The sequence below is a fragment of the Echeneis naucrates genome, chromosome 5 (genome assembly GCF_900963305.1).
Source record: "Echeneis naucrates chromosome 5, fEcheNa1.1, whole genome shotgun sequence".
Taxonomy (NCBI): domain Eukaryota; kingdom Metazoa; phylum Chordata; class Actinopteri; order Carangiformes; family Echeneidae; genus Echeneis; species Echeneis naucrates.
In genome coordinates this window covers 24,000,051-24,016,215 of record NC_042515.1, presented here as the reverse complement: position 1 = coordinate 24,016,215, position 16,165 = coordinate 24,000,051, and the positions used below count along the sequence as shown (strand labels likewise).

The 16,165-nt window shown below is 40.5% G+C and overlaps 1 protein-coding gene across 5 annotated transcripts; it reads left to right on the top strand.

Annotated features, from left to right (window-relative positions):
- The first annotated feature begins 661 nt into the window (after positions 1-661).
- usp48 (ubiquitin specific peptidase 48) lies at positions 662-15,944 on the top strand. Of its 5 annotated transcripts, XM_029502537.1 has the most exons (28): positions 662-791; positions 1,263-1,422; positions 1,929-2,049; positions 2,176-2,317; positions 2,866-2,993; positions 3,183-3,307; positions 4,091-4,199; positions 5,956-6,089; positions 6,300-6,385; positions 6,609-6,788; positions 7,065-7,202; positions 8,471-8,620; positions 8,729-8,929; positions 9,586-9,697; positions 9,894-10,036; positions 10,209-10,274; positions 10,578-10,702; positions 10,935-11,057; positions 11,135-11,196; positions 12,418-12,528; positions 12,856-12,986; positions 13,127-13,233; positions 14,131-14,238; positions 14,548-14,730; positions 14,820-14,945; positions 15,071-15,119; positions 15,225-15,251; positions 15,740-15,944. In XM_029502537.1, exons 2-28 carry the CDS (start codon positions 1,289-1,291, stop codon positions 15,760-15,762), a joined length of 3,144 nt encoding a protein of 1,047 aa, XP_029358397.1. In that variant the 5' UTR covers positions 662-791; positions 1,263-1,288; the 3' UTR covers positions 15,763-15,944. The 5 variants fall into 5 exon arrangements, with proteins under 5 accessions (XP_029358397.1, XP_029358396.1, XP_029358401.1 ...); XM_029502536.1 differs by lacking the exon at positions 662-791 and having other exon boundaries at positions 909-1,422; XM_029502539.1 differs by lacking the exon at positions 662-791 and having other exon boundaries at positions 1,289-1,422; positions 6,300-6,387; positions 6,614-6,788.
- The last annotated feature ends 221 nt before the right edge of the window (positions 15,945-16,165 follow it).

Below are 16,165 nucleotides of genomic sequence, written 5' to 3'. Positions count from 1 at the left end.
GGGGGGTGCTGGAGCCAATCCCAGCTCATACTGGGTGAGAGCGGGGTCACCCTGGACAGCTAGCCAGTCCATCACAGGGCCAACACACAACCACTCACACTCACACTCAGGCCTTCGGACAATTTAGAGTCACCAATTCACCCAAACATGCACGTATGGCTTACTTAGGTGGGGAGAAACCCACGCAGGCACAGGGAGAAAATACAAACTCCTCACAGAAGGACCGGGAACCAAACCCGCGACCTTTTGTTGTGGGGCAACAGCGCTAACAACTATGCCTCCCCAACTGAAGAAAAATCAATAACAATAATGATTGTGTTATAGGACAACCGATAGCACCAACCCCTCGTTACTGAGGAGTTGGCAACAGTGGCAGTGGATGAAATGTGTATTTGACCTCCAATCTCAGCAGGCGAAGAAGCAGCCGCTGTAGAGTTATTCCTGACGTGTGAAACGGGGGCCACGAGTGAGCGTGTAATTATAATATCTGCTTGGAATTAAAATGTTAAAATCAGTGTATTTATTTGTGGTACTTGTGTTCTCCAGCTGCCACTTGTGTTCCGCCTCGGAGGACACGGCCTAGTCTGTCATGAATAATACATCCCTGATCCTTTCACCCCTCCAGTCACAACGCCGAGACGTCGCCGACGTCACTTGTTGACGTCGTGTTGATTTTCAGCGGAGAAATAATATATTTAAAAACTGACGCAAGGGCGCTAAATCTAAAATAAACCGTGAATAAAATGTGAAAATACATAAATATTTTTGGTGAAGCAGCTGCACGCATTAAGGTTCGACATTATTTGACCTTAACACAATAAACTCGCTATTTTAGCCTCAGGTAGCGTTAAATTGAAAGTGAAGAGAAAATGACTTGCTAACACTACCGGTCGAGCTAGCTACATTTGAGCTAGCTACCCATCGTTAGCACAGGGGTAGTGCTTACTTCTGACGTTATCCTGCAAATACAGATTTTCGGGATTTACTGTACATTGCTGCTCTGCTCTACATGCTGCTGAGATATGAAATGATACGTTCACCATTCTAGTTCAATGGAGTACTGAAGGAAGCGTTGAGCTAATGTTAGTTGGCTAGGTTAAATAGCACAACAGAGCTAACGGGAGGTTGCTTCGGAGGAACCAAGCTATGACCCGCAGGAACTTAGTTAGCTCATGCTAGCCGGATATGTTAGCATTCATACAAACTGTTTTGCTAACCTTGGGCCAGTGCATTCTTTCATTTTCGACTTATATATCCGACAGTGTGATTGACGGTACGTTCTAGGATCATGGCGCCCCGTGTACAGCTGGAGAAAGCGGCGTGGCGCTGGGTGGAAACAGTGAAACCAGAAGAAATTAGACAGGAGCACATCGAACTAGCATATCGTGTCAATCTGCCGGCCTGCAAGAGAGGAGCATGCAGGTACGATGTTAACGCATATCAACAACATTCTTCTGTCGCTGTGTGCCAGTAAGAAAAATACAAGTCTCATAACTTGTATTTCACCTTAAAGTTGAAGGGTTTACGGCTAAGGGCCAGCTGCGCAGAGAGAGGCTAATGTGCATCAAAAGTCTAATTCGTTCCTTTGCCTGTGCTCAAGTTTTCTTAACTTGGAGAGCTGCTCTGTAGCCTTAGTATGACAGATCACGATGATCCACTCTTCCCTTCGACATACCTTCAAACTTGATCTAATTTACAGAATCATCGGCATCACAGTGAACACCACTTCCAACAGCTGTTATGTTAGTGATCTTAATCTTGGTTGGAAGTGGCTAATAACAAAGAATGTGTGTCTTAACATACAGATGATCTTTGATTCAGTGATAGATTTTGTAATTTGTTTTGTACCAGTAAAGAAGGGTTTGTAGTTCTGTGTTATATGACAAGTCCACAGTAGAGCAGTAAGGTTTATTGACTTCCTTTTACAGGAGGAACTGCAAAGGGAATCCCAACTGTCTCGTGGGTATTGGTGAGCAGGCATGGCTTGGGGAGATAGACGAAAATGCGTTCCACAATATCGATGACCCAAATTCAGAGCGTCGAGACATGGTATTTCTTTCATTATGTGCAGATGTTGCACAAAGTTTCATCAGCTTTTTTAAATTCCTGAGCTGGAAGGACATCTAATGTGGCAGTTGATCCTCCGTTTCTTTCCCTGACACTGTCTCCTTCCAGAACACATTTGTTGGGCTTACCAACCTGGGTGCAACGTGTTACGTCAACACATTCCTGCAAGTGTGGTTCCACAACCTGGAGCTGAGAAGGAGCCTCTATCAGTGCCATAATTCCCGGGCACAAGAACACAACATTGAGTCTGGTACAGCTGAAAACTAAAAACCGAGGATATTTCTTGATGTCTGCTCATCCTCTAATTTAAAGCTACATATAATAACTAGAATGTCATATTTTTGCTTTTTTGTGCATTAACAGAAAGTGTTCCAACTACCATCAACCAGAATATTATCACCCAAAGAAATATTTAGATTTAGCTGGAACTGTTTTGAATTGATATCAAATTACAGTAACAGGTACTCCTAGAATAAAGGCCTTCATCAAAACAGAACAATTTTCAATAAATGTGTTTGTTTGTTTGTTTGTTTTTTTACTTTATGTTGACCGGACTAGATTGAGAAATTTCCAGGGGCAATAATTACTAAATTACTAAATAACCATAAAGTAAACATCACTTTGTTGCTGTTCTTTAATTGAATCGCATATCATTCATAATTCTATTGTTTTTGGTAATCAGATGGAAGGTTAGGCCCAGGCAAGTGTTCAAGCAGCACACCATAAACTTGCATTTAAATCACTCTAGCTTTTTTCCTTTTTATTTTGTCATCTCATACAAGTGTTTCTCTTTTTCAGATTATGAGCCTCAATCTATCTGTGAGCATCTGCAGTATCTGTTTGCGCTCCTGCAGAACAGCAACAGAAAATACATAGATCCTTCAGGGCTGGTGAAAGCATTGGGCCTGGACACAGGACAGCAGCAGGTGAATTCTACCATCAGATTGGCAATTTATTAAGAATGTCACCTAGACATACAAGATTAGTATTTTATTTTAAAAATATTTTTAATATTATTTTTATCTGTAAAGCCTGTAAAGTTCAGAATGTAAATGTTAAAAAATACTAATCTGAATTTCCTAAAAGCCCACTGAATTTAAACCTCTTGCTTTCAGGATGCTCAGGAGTTTTCAAAGCTTTTCTTGTCTCTGTTGGAGGATACGTTGTCCAAGCAAAAGAACCCTAATTTGCAGAATGTCATCCAAAGGCAGTTCTGTGGACAGTTTTCCTACGTTACTGTGTAAGACCTCTCAAAGATCAAATCTGACACACATTTATACAGATGTGAAAAAGTGGGGGACATTAAAATTTTAAATGCCCCAGGTTGGATGTTGTTTACACTGCTATAAGTGTGCAAACATTCCACCATCACCTTTAATATTATATGCAGTCAAGTCCCACCTATTGTTTTGTTTTGTTTTTTTTTTGTTTTTTTTTTTTATTTCAATCCAGTCTTCTTTGTGTTATATGGGTAAATTATGAAATTGTTCTTTGTTGGTGTATTAATGAAACCAAAACACAAATTGATCCTCATGCTTTGGCTAGCAACTTTAATGGTTAAAATGTCTATTTTTATAACAATTAGTCAATGATTCTTTGGATAAACGAAGTTAGAACCTTCTTTCGTACTTGGTTATGTCAGAATGCAATTGTGTAACATGGTAATTGACTGACTTTTCCTTGTCAGTCAAAGAGATGTGCCTTTTTTTTTTTTGTGTGTGTTAAATGTTCTGAGGTCATGATGTATCTGATGTGTTGGCAGTCACAGATGAGTGTGTTTAACAGTTACATTCTTGAGGGCAAAGGGAGCTTTGCAGTTGTTGTATTTTGGCAATGTAGATATTGGGCATTTTTAAAGGCTTGGTTTAGTAAATGTATTAATATTTTTATTCATTATATATATTATTTATTATTTTGTTCAATGTAAGTGTTAGCTTATTGACAAAATACCTCAAAAACATACACAAGTCTTTTTCTATTGGGCTGTGATGTAACCAATTGGTTTGGTCTGACTCTTCTCTAGCTGCAACCAGTGTGGACGATCCTCCGCTCTCCCCTCCCGATTCTACGAGCTGGAGCTGAACATCCAGGGTCACAAGAATCTCACTGAGTGTGTCACAGAGTTCCTGAAGGTAACTCATGCGGCACCACACTCACTACTCTAAATCATTTGGGATGTGTTCTGTGAAATGTTGAGTGTGTTAAATAAGAACATAGCATAAGAAAGAAAGTAGGATCCCCACAAGCAGAAAGTATAAACGATAATGTCTATGGAGAAAACAGACATCCAGATCCAGACAAGTTCTGCAGGAAGGCAGAGAAGAGCCAATTTATTTTTGGGTTCTTTCTGATCACTCTTTCAAGGGCTCTCCTCTCTGAACAGTTCGCATCGCACGCTGTATGCCACTATACTCTTTATGGTGGAGCAGTAAAAATACACCAACAGCTTTTCCTAAAAAAAAAAAGAGAGAAGCTACTGTTTTTTCTGTTTTGTTTTGTTTTAATAACTTCTACTGAAGTGTTTGGGGACCAGGAAACATCATTTGCGAGGATAATAATTCATCTTGATGTAGAGTGGGGCAGATTTTGCTCATTGTGCACCACCCTCTGTATACCCTTCAGATCTCAATTCAGGCCTCCTTGAGATTTCAGGTTTATGTGATGACAATTCTGCCATGTTTACAGTAAAGCAAACAGTTATATGGTCTAGGAGTAGAATGAGAGTATATTTCATAGAGCTGACTGTGCCTTGGGAGGATTCAGTTGAAGAAGCATATGAAAAGAAAAAGCTCAGCTATGCAGATCTAGGTAAGGATGCTGAGCAGGGAGGTGGAAGGTTAGGATTTGTCCAGTGGAAGTAGGATGTAGAGGGTTTGTAGCCAGATCTTTTGTTGCTTTGTTGAGGGAGTTAGGAGTGTGAGGAAAACAGTGAAGGAAATGTCAGATGAGGCAGTAAGATTCAGTCAGTGGATTTGGATTCGAAGAACTAATAGTAGCTGGGGGCCCAGCAGGGGGAGCGCTTAAGGTAGACAGACTCTAGGGAGAAGCAGAGGAAGAAATCCAGGAAGAGAAAGTATATTTAAGTGGAGGGTGTGGCCTGTTTGAGACCAGGCGGTTAGTCCATGTGAGTTGGTCTGTATTGGTTTGATTGTAGGACTGTTCAGGTGAGTTTAGTTGCTGAATCTGCTAGTGTAGCTTGTCCTCCACCTGCTGCACCCTCTATAATTTCATGTCCCATACCCAAACCAGAGTCTGTATCCCATCTTGACTTTTATCCCCACCTCTTCTATTTCTCACCCCTACCCGAACCAGGGTCTTTACCCCACCCTGCTTTCACTGGTGCAGTTGGTGAGAGGTCAGAGTAGTTGACGGTAGTGCTTTTTGAGAGTGTTGTCTTTGTGTGAGGAGTGGTGATGGCTGGCATTAGGGGGGGTGACTCTGGGACGCCAGTGATCACTATCTAGCCTCCTGGAGGTGTTGTGGGCCTAACTAGACGAAAAACCGGTGAAAGTAGGTTCCCACCCGATGACCCCAAAGACATGTTAGCTATCACTGCTCACTGGCCCAGTTAAATATTGTCTGTAGGGCACATAGGGAAAATCGGAAGTTTGTTGTTAGGGAGTTAGACAGTGAGTCTGGTCCATTTTTGTCGCATGTTTCTTGTGTTTACTCTAAATAAATATTCTCCCTCAATTCAAACTGTAATTGAGTGCCACAAGAAGAACAAATACATATACTTTGTATGCCACGAGCTCTGGTTGATTTAGTTTTACCTGTTCTGAAATTAGCAGCATTCTACAACAAAAAGGTATAAATTCATTATTTAAGGTTAGTGTGTGTTTAAGTTTTTGGCAAAGACTTGACTGTATGTGTGTCTCCACTGTGCAGGAGGAGAAACTGGATGGGGAGAACCGCTATTTCTGTGAGAGCTGTCAGAGCAAACAGAGTGCTACCCGAAGGATAAAACTGCACAGTCTTCCTCCCACTCTCAACCTGCAACTCATGCGTTTCGTGTTTGATAGGTCAGCCATTGCTCTGTAGTGTACGGTGTATTGTAACACTATACCACTAAATTGCTTTGGCAAGACATTGGTATCTCTTTATAAATGGTTTGAGAAGCCATTAAAACGACTTGTTTTGCTGTTTTTTGTGCTGTTTTTAGTACTTGATGAGCTACCGAGGTCCCTGATGTGTAAGAGTGCTTTATTGAACTGTGTTGTCCTCTTCTCCAGGCAAACGGGTCACAAGAAGAAGCTGAACACATTTATCAGTTTTCCAGAGCAGCTGGACATGGGACCTTTCCTGGAAGGAAAACCAGGTATTAACAGAATGATTGTATCACACACACACACTGTCACGAGTCAGATAAACAACAAAATACTCTACAAAATAGACTTGGCTTCTGATCTCTTTAATATAAAAAACAAGTGATTTTAATTCCAACAGCAGGAGGGAGATTTTGTTTGTCCATTAGGGTGAATGTGAAAATTTTTATTTAGTCAAGATTTTGATATTGATGGACGTTCGGACTATTTCTACAGACCACAAGTGTGTTTATGAACTGAGTGCGGTGCTGATCCATCGGGGGATCAGTGCCTACTCAGGCCACTACATCGCCCATGTGAAAGATGCTCGTACTGGAGACTGGTACAAATTCAATGATGAGGAAATCGAGAAGATGGAGGGCAAGAAGCTGCAGCTTGGCATTGAGGAAGACATTGGTAAGTAGCACTGAAGATAAAGGGAGCAGCTCCAACTTTTTGAAATCCATGTAACCCTCACTGCAGTGTTTTTATTATAAGGACATTTTATTGGAATCCAGAATAGTTTTTAATGCAAAATAATATCTTTATAAGAATGCTGAAATTCAGCTGCAGTAAACACATTTGTTTGTTTCCATGACCATGGTGCCTTGGAAGTATGGGTTAAAGGATCTGTCTGCAAATATATCTACTTACTCAAAGTTATTGTTCTTCTCCCACCCTCTTGGTTTCCAGCTGAGACAGTTAAGTCCCAGACGCGGAAGCCCAAGTGCAGTAAAGGCTACCACTGCTCCAGAAATGCCTATATGCTGGTGTATAAGGTCCAAGAAGAGGAGAGCTCAGATCCCTCCAGGACCAATGTCGACGTGCCAGGTAAGTAGTAGAAGTTGAGTGTGCTTCATCATTGAGTTTGCGTTTCTGTCACTTGGTTGTGTGCAGTCTGTAGTATTGCTAAGTAATTACATTGTCTCATCTAGATCTAAAAACCTTTTTTCAAACAGACTGGGAATGATGAACTGGATCCCTGATTAGACTGTGCGTAGATGTTGACCAAAGGAAATTGCATTTCTCCAATCTCAAAATTATTACACCATTGCTAAATATGATTAAAATTTTTCATATTTAGGTATATATTGTTGAAACAGATAAATGACAGGAGCTGCGCATATGTATGTTTGTTTTTTTTTTTTTAATGAATGATCCCAATGATGAGCCATTGCTTTTTTTCTGTTAAGTAAATATAGGTTGGATGGGTCCTAACAATGTTAATACGGCCCATTTCTCACCACTGTAATTTGGTTGGAGCCAAAGAAAATGATTTGCCTTTTAAATGTAAAGTTGCTGACTGCTAGAGAGCAAGTTAAGACTGTGCCAAAGGGACACATTAGCAGGACAGCTAATTGATCACAGCACATTAATACTGACAGCCCTAAAATAAATATACAAAACTAAAATCAAACCAACAGATATGTAGAGGAGGCAGTCGAATTGCATAATTCAACTCTGTTATTGGGCAAAGGGGCTGTGTGGTGTTATCGCAACTGGGTGCGTTGTTTGTTGTGTAGCCTGACCAATGAATGCAGGAAGGACCTGCATTAGTGTTCTTTCACAGAGTGTGGGTGGAGCAGCTTGTCACTGAAGGAACTCTCCAGTGCTGTTAGAGTATACAAACAAAATAGAATACATGTAATGGACAAAACATGGATGTTATTTTGTCAAGCAATTGACAGTGCAACATCTAAGGTACATGTTGGGGAGAAATTACATTAATTGACAGTGACATTAGATGAACTACAGTAGCATCAGATTAAAATGTAGTAATTGCAGATTTAAAAATAAACAAGCATTTTATGGGAGCTGAGTATATTTAGTGTATTTAAAAAGCTTTTGGTTTGTTGTGGGATTGTGCATGCATGTATGTTAACACTTTATTGGAATCAAGATGGAATTCCTACAGAGCGTGGTTCTCTTGAACTGCATGTATGCATTGTCCATATATTCACTTTTTTCATAAATCAGAAGAATGTGAATCATGCCAAAGTGAACCCAGTAAAAATAATTAAAATCACTGTCCATCATTACTGACCATGTTCCCTTGTCTAATGTTTTCTTTCACCTCTCTCCCATTTTCGTCCTTTCAGCCTTCCTTCAGAGGTTGGTGGACCAAGACAACCATAAATTTGAGGAGTGGTGCAGTGAAATGGCAGACATGAGAAAACAGAGTGTGGATAAAGGCAAGGCCAAACATGAGGAGGTGAAGGAACTCTATGAGCTTTTACCGACAAAAGATGGTAAGTAAAAAAATTTCTTGATCTCACACACACTTACTACAGACATTTCAATTAATTAATTGATCGCAGAGCACGCATTGATTTAATCCTCTCTGCCCCCACTCCCAGGCGAGCCATATGAGTTCATCCCATTGGATTGGCTGAAGAAATGGCTGGATGACTCCACTGCCACAAAAGAAATCGATAACTCACTCTTCCTGTGTTTTCATGGCAAGTTGCACCCTGACAAGGTGGGGGACTCCAAGAGGGTTTCACTTCAAGCTGCTCAGCTCCTCTATGAGCGCTATGGTGGAGGACCAAGGCTGGATGGTAAGTCTAACCCAGTTGAGGTTTCTTCTCAAATTTTTGTGAATTCACTGGTTATAAATAAGTAATTTTCATAGCTTTATGCATTCAGAACATAAATTACATCAGAATCAAACAAGCTCTGTACTATCTGTCTGGTTCCCTTTTCAGAATCCACAGAGTCCTTTGTCTTTTAAAAAGATAAATTGGGTTATTGATCTTCTGACATCTGTGAAGTCGATAGACACTGAATGCTTTTCCTGCATTAATCCAGCAGGGAGAACTAGGTTTTGAGAGCAACACAACAGTAAAGCATAGAGTTATAGTCTTCTAAGTGCTGCTTAATGGCATTAGTTAATTCTGACCATACAAAATTACCCTTACGGAAAACTAGCATTACAGAGGTACAGAACCCACCCGGAAGCCAGAAGGGGGAATTGAGACAGTCTATTTTCAAGCCTTGATATCAGTCATAGCCTATGCCCTCATATTTTTAAACTTTCAAGTCAGATCTATGTAGTTACTTAGTGTAAGCCTATCTGACAGGTGCATGCAACAATTTGTGCAGGTGCTGCTCTCCCTGTTTTTCCTGTTCTTGAAGGAAGTCTCAGTCTTTGTCATGTCTGTATCCTAATTAAAACCAGAATGTGTACATATCACAGTTGTGTGTGTTTGTTCAGACTCCTCTCTGTGCAGGGAATGTGTTGGTCAGCGATGCAGAGTACTGCGGTTAAAGAACCAGCTTAATGAAGATTACAAAGAGGTCTCCAACCTGGTCAAACGGACACTCAGGTATCCACATTCAGATCAATAGAAATACAATGTTGACTGTCAAACCTAGATCAGATGATAGTGTGATGATGCCACTGCCGTTGCAGCTAACAATTATTAACAATAGGACAGAGAGAGAAGTAGTTTGAATTACTGGTAATCTAGAATCAGGGCAATTGCACTCTGATGTAATTGTGTGTGTGTTTATGTGTCTCAGTGGTGAGGGCTACTGGGTCGGTAAAGCTTCTCTTCGTAGCTGGAGGCAGTTAGCTTTGGAACAACTGGAAGAGGATGAACATGAAACTAAACACAGCAATGGTCAGACAAATGGAGAAGGACCACACATCAACAACAGCAAAGGCTAGTGGACTGGATCTGATCTGCTTTCTCTCTGTTCATTCTCTGTGACTCTTCTGTTAAAATTGATCTTTACAAAAGTTTGCCGTTTGTCACTGCAGTGGAACTCAATATACGTGGTTTTGGGAAAGTCTATACAAAAAAAAAAGACTAATTAATGCCAAACTGTTTGCAGAGTTTGAGTCTGAGGGCAACGATGATGAGATGAAGACTTTCAACGAGGACATTGTTTGCAGCCACGGTACTGTCCCTATATATGTACTTGCAGTGATCCTAGGAACTACCATGTCAATGTTGGTCTTTGAAATTTCTTTTGACAGGTAATTTGTTTGCTTTCTTTGAGAATCTAAAAAACCACTGCACACAAATGCTAACCATGCTAACTCTCATTAAGAATTCTTGGAGTAAGGAAGAGTAAACTTGATCCAGCTCTCAAACTGTTGTTTTAGGAAATTAGGCCTGGAAATCCTCTAATAATCATTCAAGGTACTGTTTAATCATTGATATGGGGGCTCTGAAATGTGTTTGGTTGTCCCTGCTGCAGGAGGTCTGAGTATTTTGGAGACTGAACGGAAGCTGGTCTCCTCAGAGGTCTGGACCAAGCTGAGAGCATACTTCTCCAAAGCCCCAGAATTCACCCAGAATCAAGAGCCTTGTCAGCAGTGTTTGGTGAGGAGATTCTTGTGGAAATTGATTCTTCACTTTCATTCATAGATGGATTTTCCCTGCTGTAGGTACCTCTGGTGGAGTAGGCCAGAGGTACCTACCTCATAACTTGGACCACCACATTAGCTTCTCACAGATTTTATTTATTTGGGGCTGGTATTTAGGTTCTGTTGCTTTTCTTTCATTCTTTAAAGTAGAAGTATTGATCAAAAAAAGGTTCCTCTTGTGTGTCCAGACGTTAGAGCAAGAGGAGAAGGACAATGAGGCAGTCAGTAAGATGATGGCCCTGGACCAGAAGAACCAGCTGCTCAACCTCTTCCATGAAAAGAACCGGCCTACACTTACCAAGTGGCCTCAGGTAGACATAAATCACCAAACGGTGTAGGTGTGGGTGTGGGTGTATGTACATTAATCTTTTCTGGTTTGTCTCCATAGGGAACAGATGTACTTTACATAGTTCCACTGTTTTTTGTGGACGAGTGGAGAAAATTCATCAGGTACGTTTGTTTCAACAGTGAAATGAACAAAGTGTCACAGTTTGCTGTATGCTGTCAAACTGGGAAAAAAATTTTATTTGGCTGTCTGTTCAGGACAACAGGGGCTGCCGAAATGATCATGCCTGAGGCCTGAAATGTAACTGCTAATTTTTGTTTTTTGCCACAAGGCTTATCTTTGACCAAGCTATACTATGACATCATGGGACTCGTTCTGTGTTTGTGTCTGAGGTTGCTGTGGTTATATTGTTTGCTGCAAGGAGTTGTTCATCAAGATCTCAATTGATGTAGATGAGCAAAGGACTCTGAAAATGACAAGAAAGGTCCTTCTCTATCACCTCTTGATTCTCAAGAGTCCACACTATTTGCCCCCACTGCAGGTCTTTGTTTCCGTTTTGACTTAGTATTCATCTTATTTTTTCTTCAATGTTTTGAATCAGATAATTGATAATGTTTATATCTTTCATTCATGACTTTTCATCAGTAGCTGTGATGTGACAGTCAAGTTAATAAGCTAACATAAGATCAGTGGTAAGTAAATGCTAGTAGAGGCTTTGCGTGGAGACGTGCAGGTATGGTATTTTCAGTTAAGTAAAGTAGTTAAGCTTACCTGCCCTGGTTGAGTGTTCCATCGACTTAGCTGAGGGACAGTTTTGAGACCTGCAATGTTCGTCATTTGGCACTACAGTTGAAATGTTGGATTGGTTGTAATCATGTGAGACTCTCCTGCTGACTTCTTGGCAGCACACCTTTTCTACATGAGATCGTGTTACAGGCCCCAGACAACTAGAATTGTTACTCTCTGCATGCTTCAGTCCAGATTGAGGGTTCATCTGCCTGTGAGATTGAGACTGTTGCTTTCGATGTCAGACTCTTTTTGTTGCTATTGGCTCAAAAGCAGAACGGTTGGGTTTTTGACTTGACCTTTCTAAATGGTCAGTGGTCAAACATACACTTGTGACAGCTGTGACAAACAAAGATGGCAGTGTATTAGCTCTCGCAACAAAAAAATCATAGCAATAAGTGGATTCACTTTTATAATGTGGTTTTTACTGTGGTGAATCTGAATAATCTAATGGTCTTTATCGCACTATTTCATCTGCTCTTTGTAAGGTGTTTGACCTGGGTTTGACTTTCACGAAACACTAAAACTTACAAAGTTAGCCAGTATCTGCCAATGAATTGCATGTCGTCTTTGTGTGTGTTTGTGTGTCTGTCTCGCAGGAGGCCAACAAAATCCTCCCCGGTGTCGAATGTGGGGAACACTCTGCTGCTGTGCCCCCATGGAGGATTTATGTTCACCTATGACTCCCTGGTCACTGGAGATGCACAACAGTGAGTTTCTCTGATTTAATGTTCTGTTGTGGAGTAATCAAAAAAAGAGTGGTATTCAAAGTCTCAGTAACTCACATTTTAAATTTAATTTAAATATTCCACTGCATCCATCTGTAGCAGCTCGCTCATTTGAATCATAGACAGGATTGTGTATTGTGTTTCACACGCATGCTTGGTTTGTGTATGTGCAAGAAAAACAAACCAGGGCTCAATCATAGAAAAACTACTTTATATGTCCAAACAGAGGGAAATTTTAAGTATGAGGATCTGACCTGAGGTGTCACTGTGCGCACACTGGTCTCATGTTGTGCTATTTGTCCTGCACAGTATAGCTCTGCTCTGGCCTAATGAATGGGAAGTAATCAGCAGACTCTTCATTGTGGACCAACCAATCTCCATCCACTGCTTCAAACAAACCAGCCCCAGTGGTCCTACCACTCAATACACCACTCAGCCTGGTAAGACTACAGAGTTATGTTAAAAACAGATAACTTAGTAAAACTCCTAGAGTGTGATGCTAAAGATGTTGGATCTACTGTTCCCTCCTAACAGCCTTGACTGATTTGATGACAATGTGGGTATGTGTCTTTGTGTTCAGATCTGTGTTGGGAGTGCAGAGAAAGCTTCCTCTTCCAGCAGCAGAGAGACCTCAGAGAGTACACCCAGGCGACTATCTACATCCGTAAAGTGGTAGAAGACAAGCGGGTATAAAAGAAAAGACATGTCAGGATGCCCAAAGAATGACAAGTGACATCTAAAATGAGATGCACAACAGTGTTTCCCCATGGATTGTAGCCTTGGGTCGTTGTAGTTGTACAAAAAACATGAAGAAAGGATTTGAATTCATAATATATTTTAATGACAGCAATATACAATACAATTTATCTATCTTATCTATTTATTTATTTATTTAATAATTAATTTATCTCTATCTTATCTAGCTATCTGTTATATATCTATCTTTTATTTATGTAATGCATGTATTTAATTACTTGTTTAATTACTTACCAATATCAGTCTTGTACAGCCAGGGGGAATATTTCCCCTCTGATAGCCATGCTGGGTCAAAGCCTGACATGCGGTGGTGAGCAGACTTTTGCTGCAGGTCGGGGGCAAGGCATGCAGAACTGTCGCTGCTTGGACCCGGAGCAGGAGAGCTGCTCTGGCTGCTACTACCAGAAGAGCGACTGGTGTTGCCAGCATCATCTTGTGAGCGTTTAAGAAACGCTGATATTTTGCTTTGTTTTTCTTGTCTCATTTTTCGACACTCGCTGGGGGGAGTCTGCTCACCTGTATGCGCGCATCGAGGCAGAACTTTGCCATGTGTGAACTGTGCAAACATGGAAAGACAGAAATGACATTCTGTCGCGTAAATAAAATAACATATTACTATGTTATTTAATAAAAGCACAAGGTAGCTATAGAGGTGTTCTGAAGGAAAATGAACCTGAAATAACGTCTGTTATGATATGCCGCTATATAGAAAATTAAATTATGTTAAATTAACTTGACCTTCTGGGGGGGGCGCCCCCCCCTAATATAATGGTCGGGGAAACACTGCAGGAATCCTGTTACAGTCTGGAACTTTGTGTTTTCACCCAGATGGTAAAGGAGGCAGCCCCTGAGATAAATGCCAGCAGCTCCGAGGCAGAGGAGGAGAAAGAAGAACACCCAAAGATCGATGGAGAGAAAGACCCAGACTTCAGCCAGGTTAGACTGGCTTGCTGTGGCAGTACATCGAAGCCTAGTGACATAGCATCCTAAAACATGAAGTGCTTCAGTTTGCAGTGTTGCTTTGAATCATTGATTTTCCTTGTTTTGTTGCTATAGCCACTTGCCTCTAGTTTAAAAAAAAAATGTAGAAAGTAGCATGAGTAAAAGTGGAAGGAAACCAAAATAAATATAACCTGATCTTTTTCTTTTTTTTTCTTTTTTTTTTAACTTAACAGTTTGGGAATTTGCAAAGATGAAGAATAGCAGTATTATCCCAGTAGTAGATAATTGTTTTACTTTTTCCAGTCCCAAGATGGTGCAAAGCGACTTAAACTGGGTGAAAGCAGTGCCACAATATCAGCTGCTGCTCCTGTGACCAATCCAACCAAACTAGGTGGAATCAGGAGGAGCACTCGGCACAGGAAACTCAGAGGAGAGAAAGCGCTCATCGTTTCAGCTAACCAGACACTTAAAGAGCTAAAAATACAGGTCAGGGCTCAAAGTGACTGGACAGAGGGCTGCAAGTAAGAAGTAACTCTGCAGTCGTAAAACTAACTTTACCGTTTGTTATGCTGTAGATCATGCATGCCTTCTCTGTGGCACCATTTGACCAGAATCTCTCCATCGATGGAAAGAGTCTGACAGATGATTCAGCCACTCTGGGAAATCTGGGTGTCATTCCAGAGAGCATCATCTGCCTAAAGGTATGTTCAAGTGGGATTTCCTGATAACTATCAAAGAAGGGAGAAAGATGAATTGCTGTGGCTTTCATCTGGTATTTAGACATTTTGTTGGTCATCAAAGACCTTCATTCATTCTATCCTCACAGGCAGATGAACCAATAGCAGACTATGCAGCAATGGATGATGTCTATCAGGGTAAGTGTCATCATCTTCACCCCACCACAGCTGCTCACTTATCTTGATTCATAAAGACAAATTATGATAATTATGTGTTCTGTGCTTTTATGGACTCTACCACAGTGAGGATGCCTGAAGAGGGATTTAAAGGTGAGCAAACATTTTTTTTTTCCTTAATAGTGTAGGAAGTTTACATCACTCTTATGTCTGAAAGGAATGACCCCAATAATCAGACTCAATCCACTACATTACATACATCTCTGAGAAGTTGGCAACCACTTCGGTCTGGACCCAGGATACCAGAGAGACGCAGAAAGCCATAAGCTGATGTGTGCCACATCTTCAGTATAGCTTTGTTCCATGCATTTTACCTTGTGGTAGAATTTCCAATTTGCTCAATTTATGGAAGATGTGGATTCCGCCTTATTTTTAAGAGTCATTATTCAAGATAAATACTTGTCTTTACCAGTCAAACTGAGTTTGTATGGCTGTTTTGACTGTTGAGCAAATGCTTCACCAGAAGATCATTCTTCATTAGATGATATCAAAATTCTGGTTTTGGTGGATTATTTTTTTTTTCTCATTTCTGTTTTTCTTCAATTCTGACTAGGTCTAACACTTAGTGTCTCTCTCTGCAGGAACTGGGCTTCTTGGGCACTGAGGACATCTGTTTTGTAGCCAAGCTTGAATTGGTCAGATGACAGGTGGAAATTAAAAAAGAAGCTTGAATTTGTCAAGTGTCCATATATAAATAAGTGCTTTAATTTGTTTTGTTTTGTCTTTTGTTTTTTTATATATATTTTGAGTAGGCTTTCTTTAATAAAACTGTGACTATGTTGCAAAGCCGCTGTTTTTCCCAACATAAGGTTAGCTGGCCTTTGATATTTAAAGTCTCAAATGATCTGAAGGACTCTAGTAGTAAGTCTGCCTAACTAATGGAAACATGTTGAGAAAGCGGATATATCGTATGCTGAGGCTTGTCTTCAGTCAAATTCTACTGTTACTTATTAAATGGGCTATGTTTTTGACAATTTTAAAATATGGCAGAAAAATTTAAGAAAATG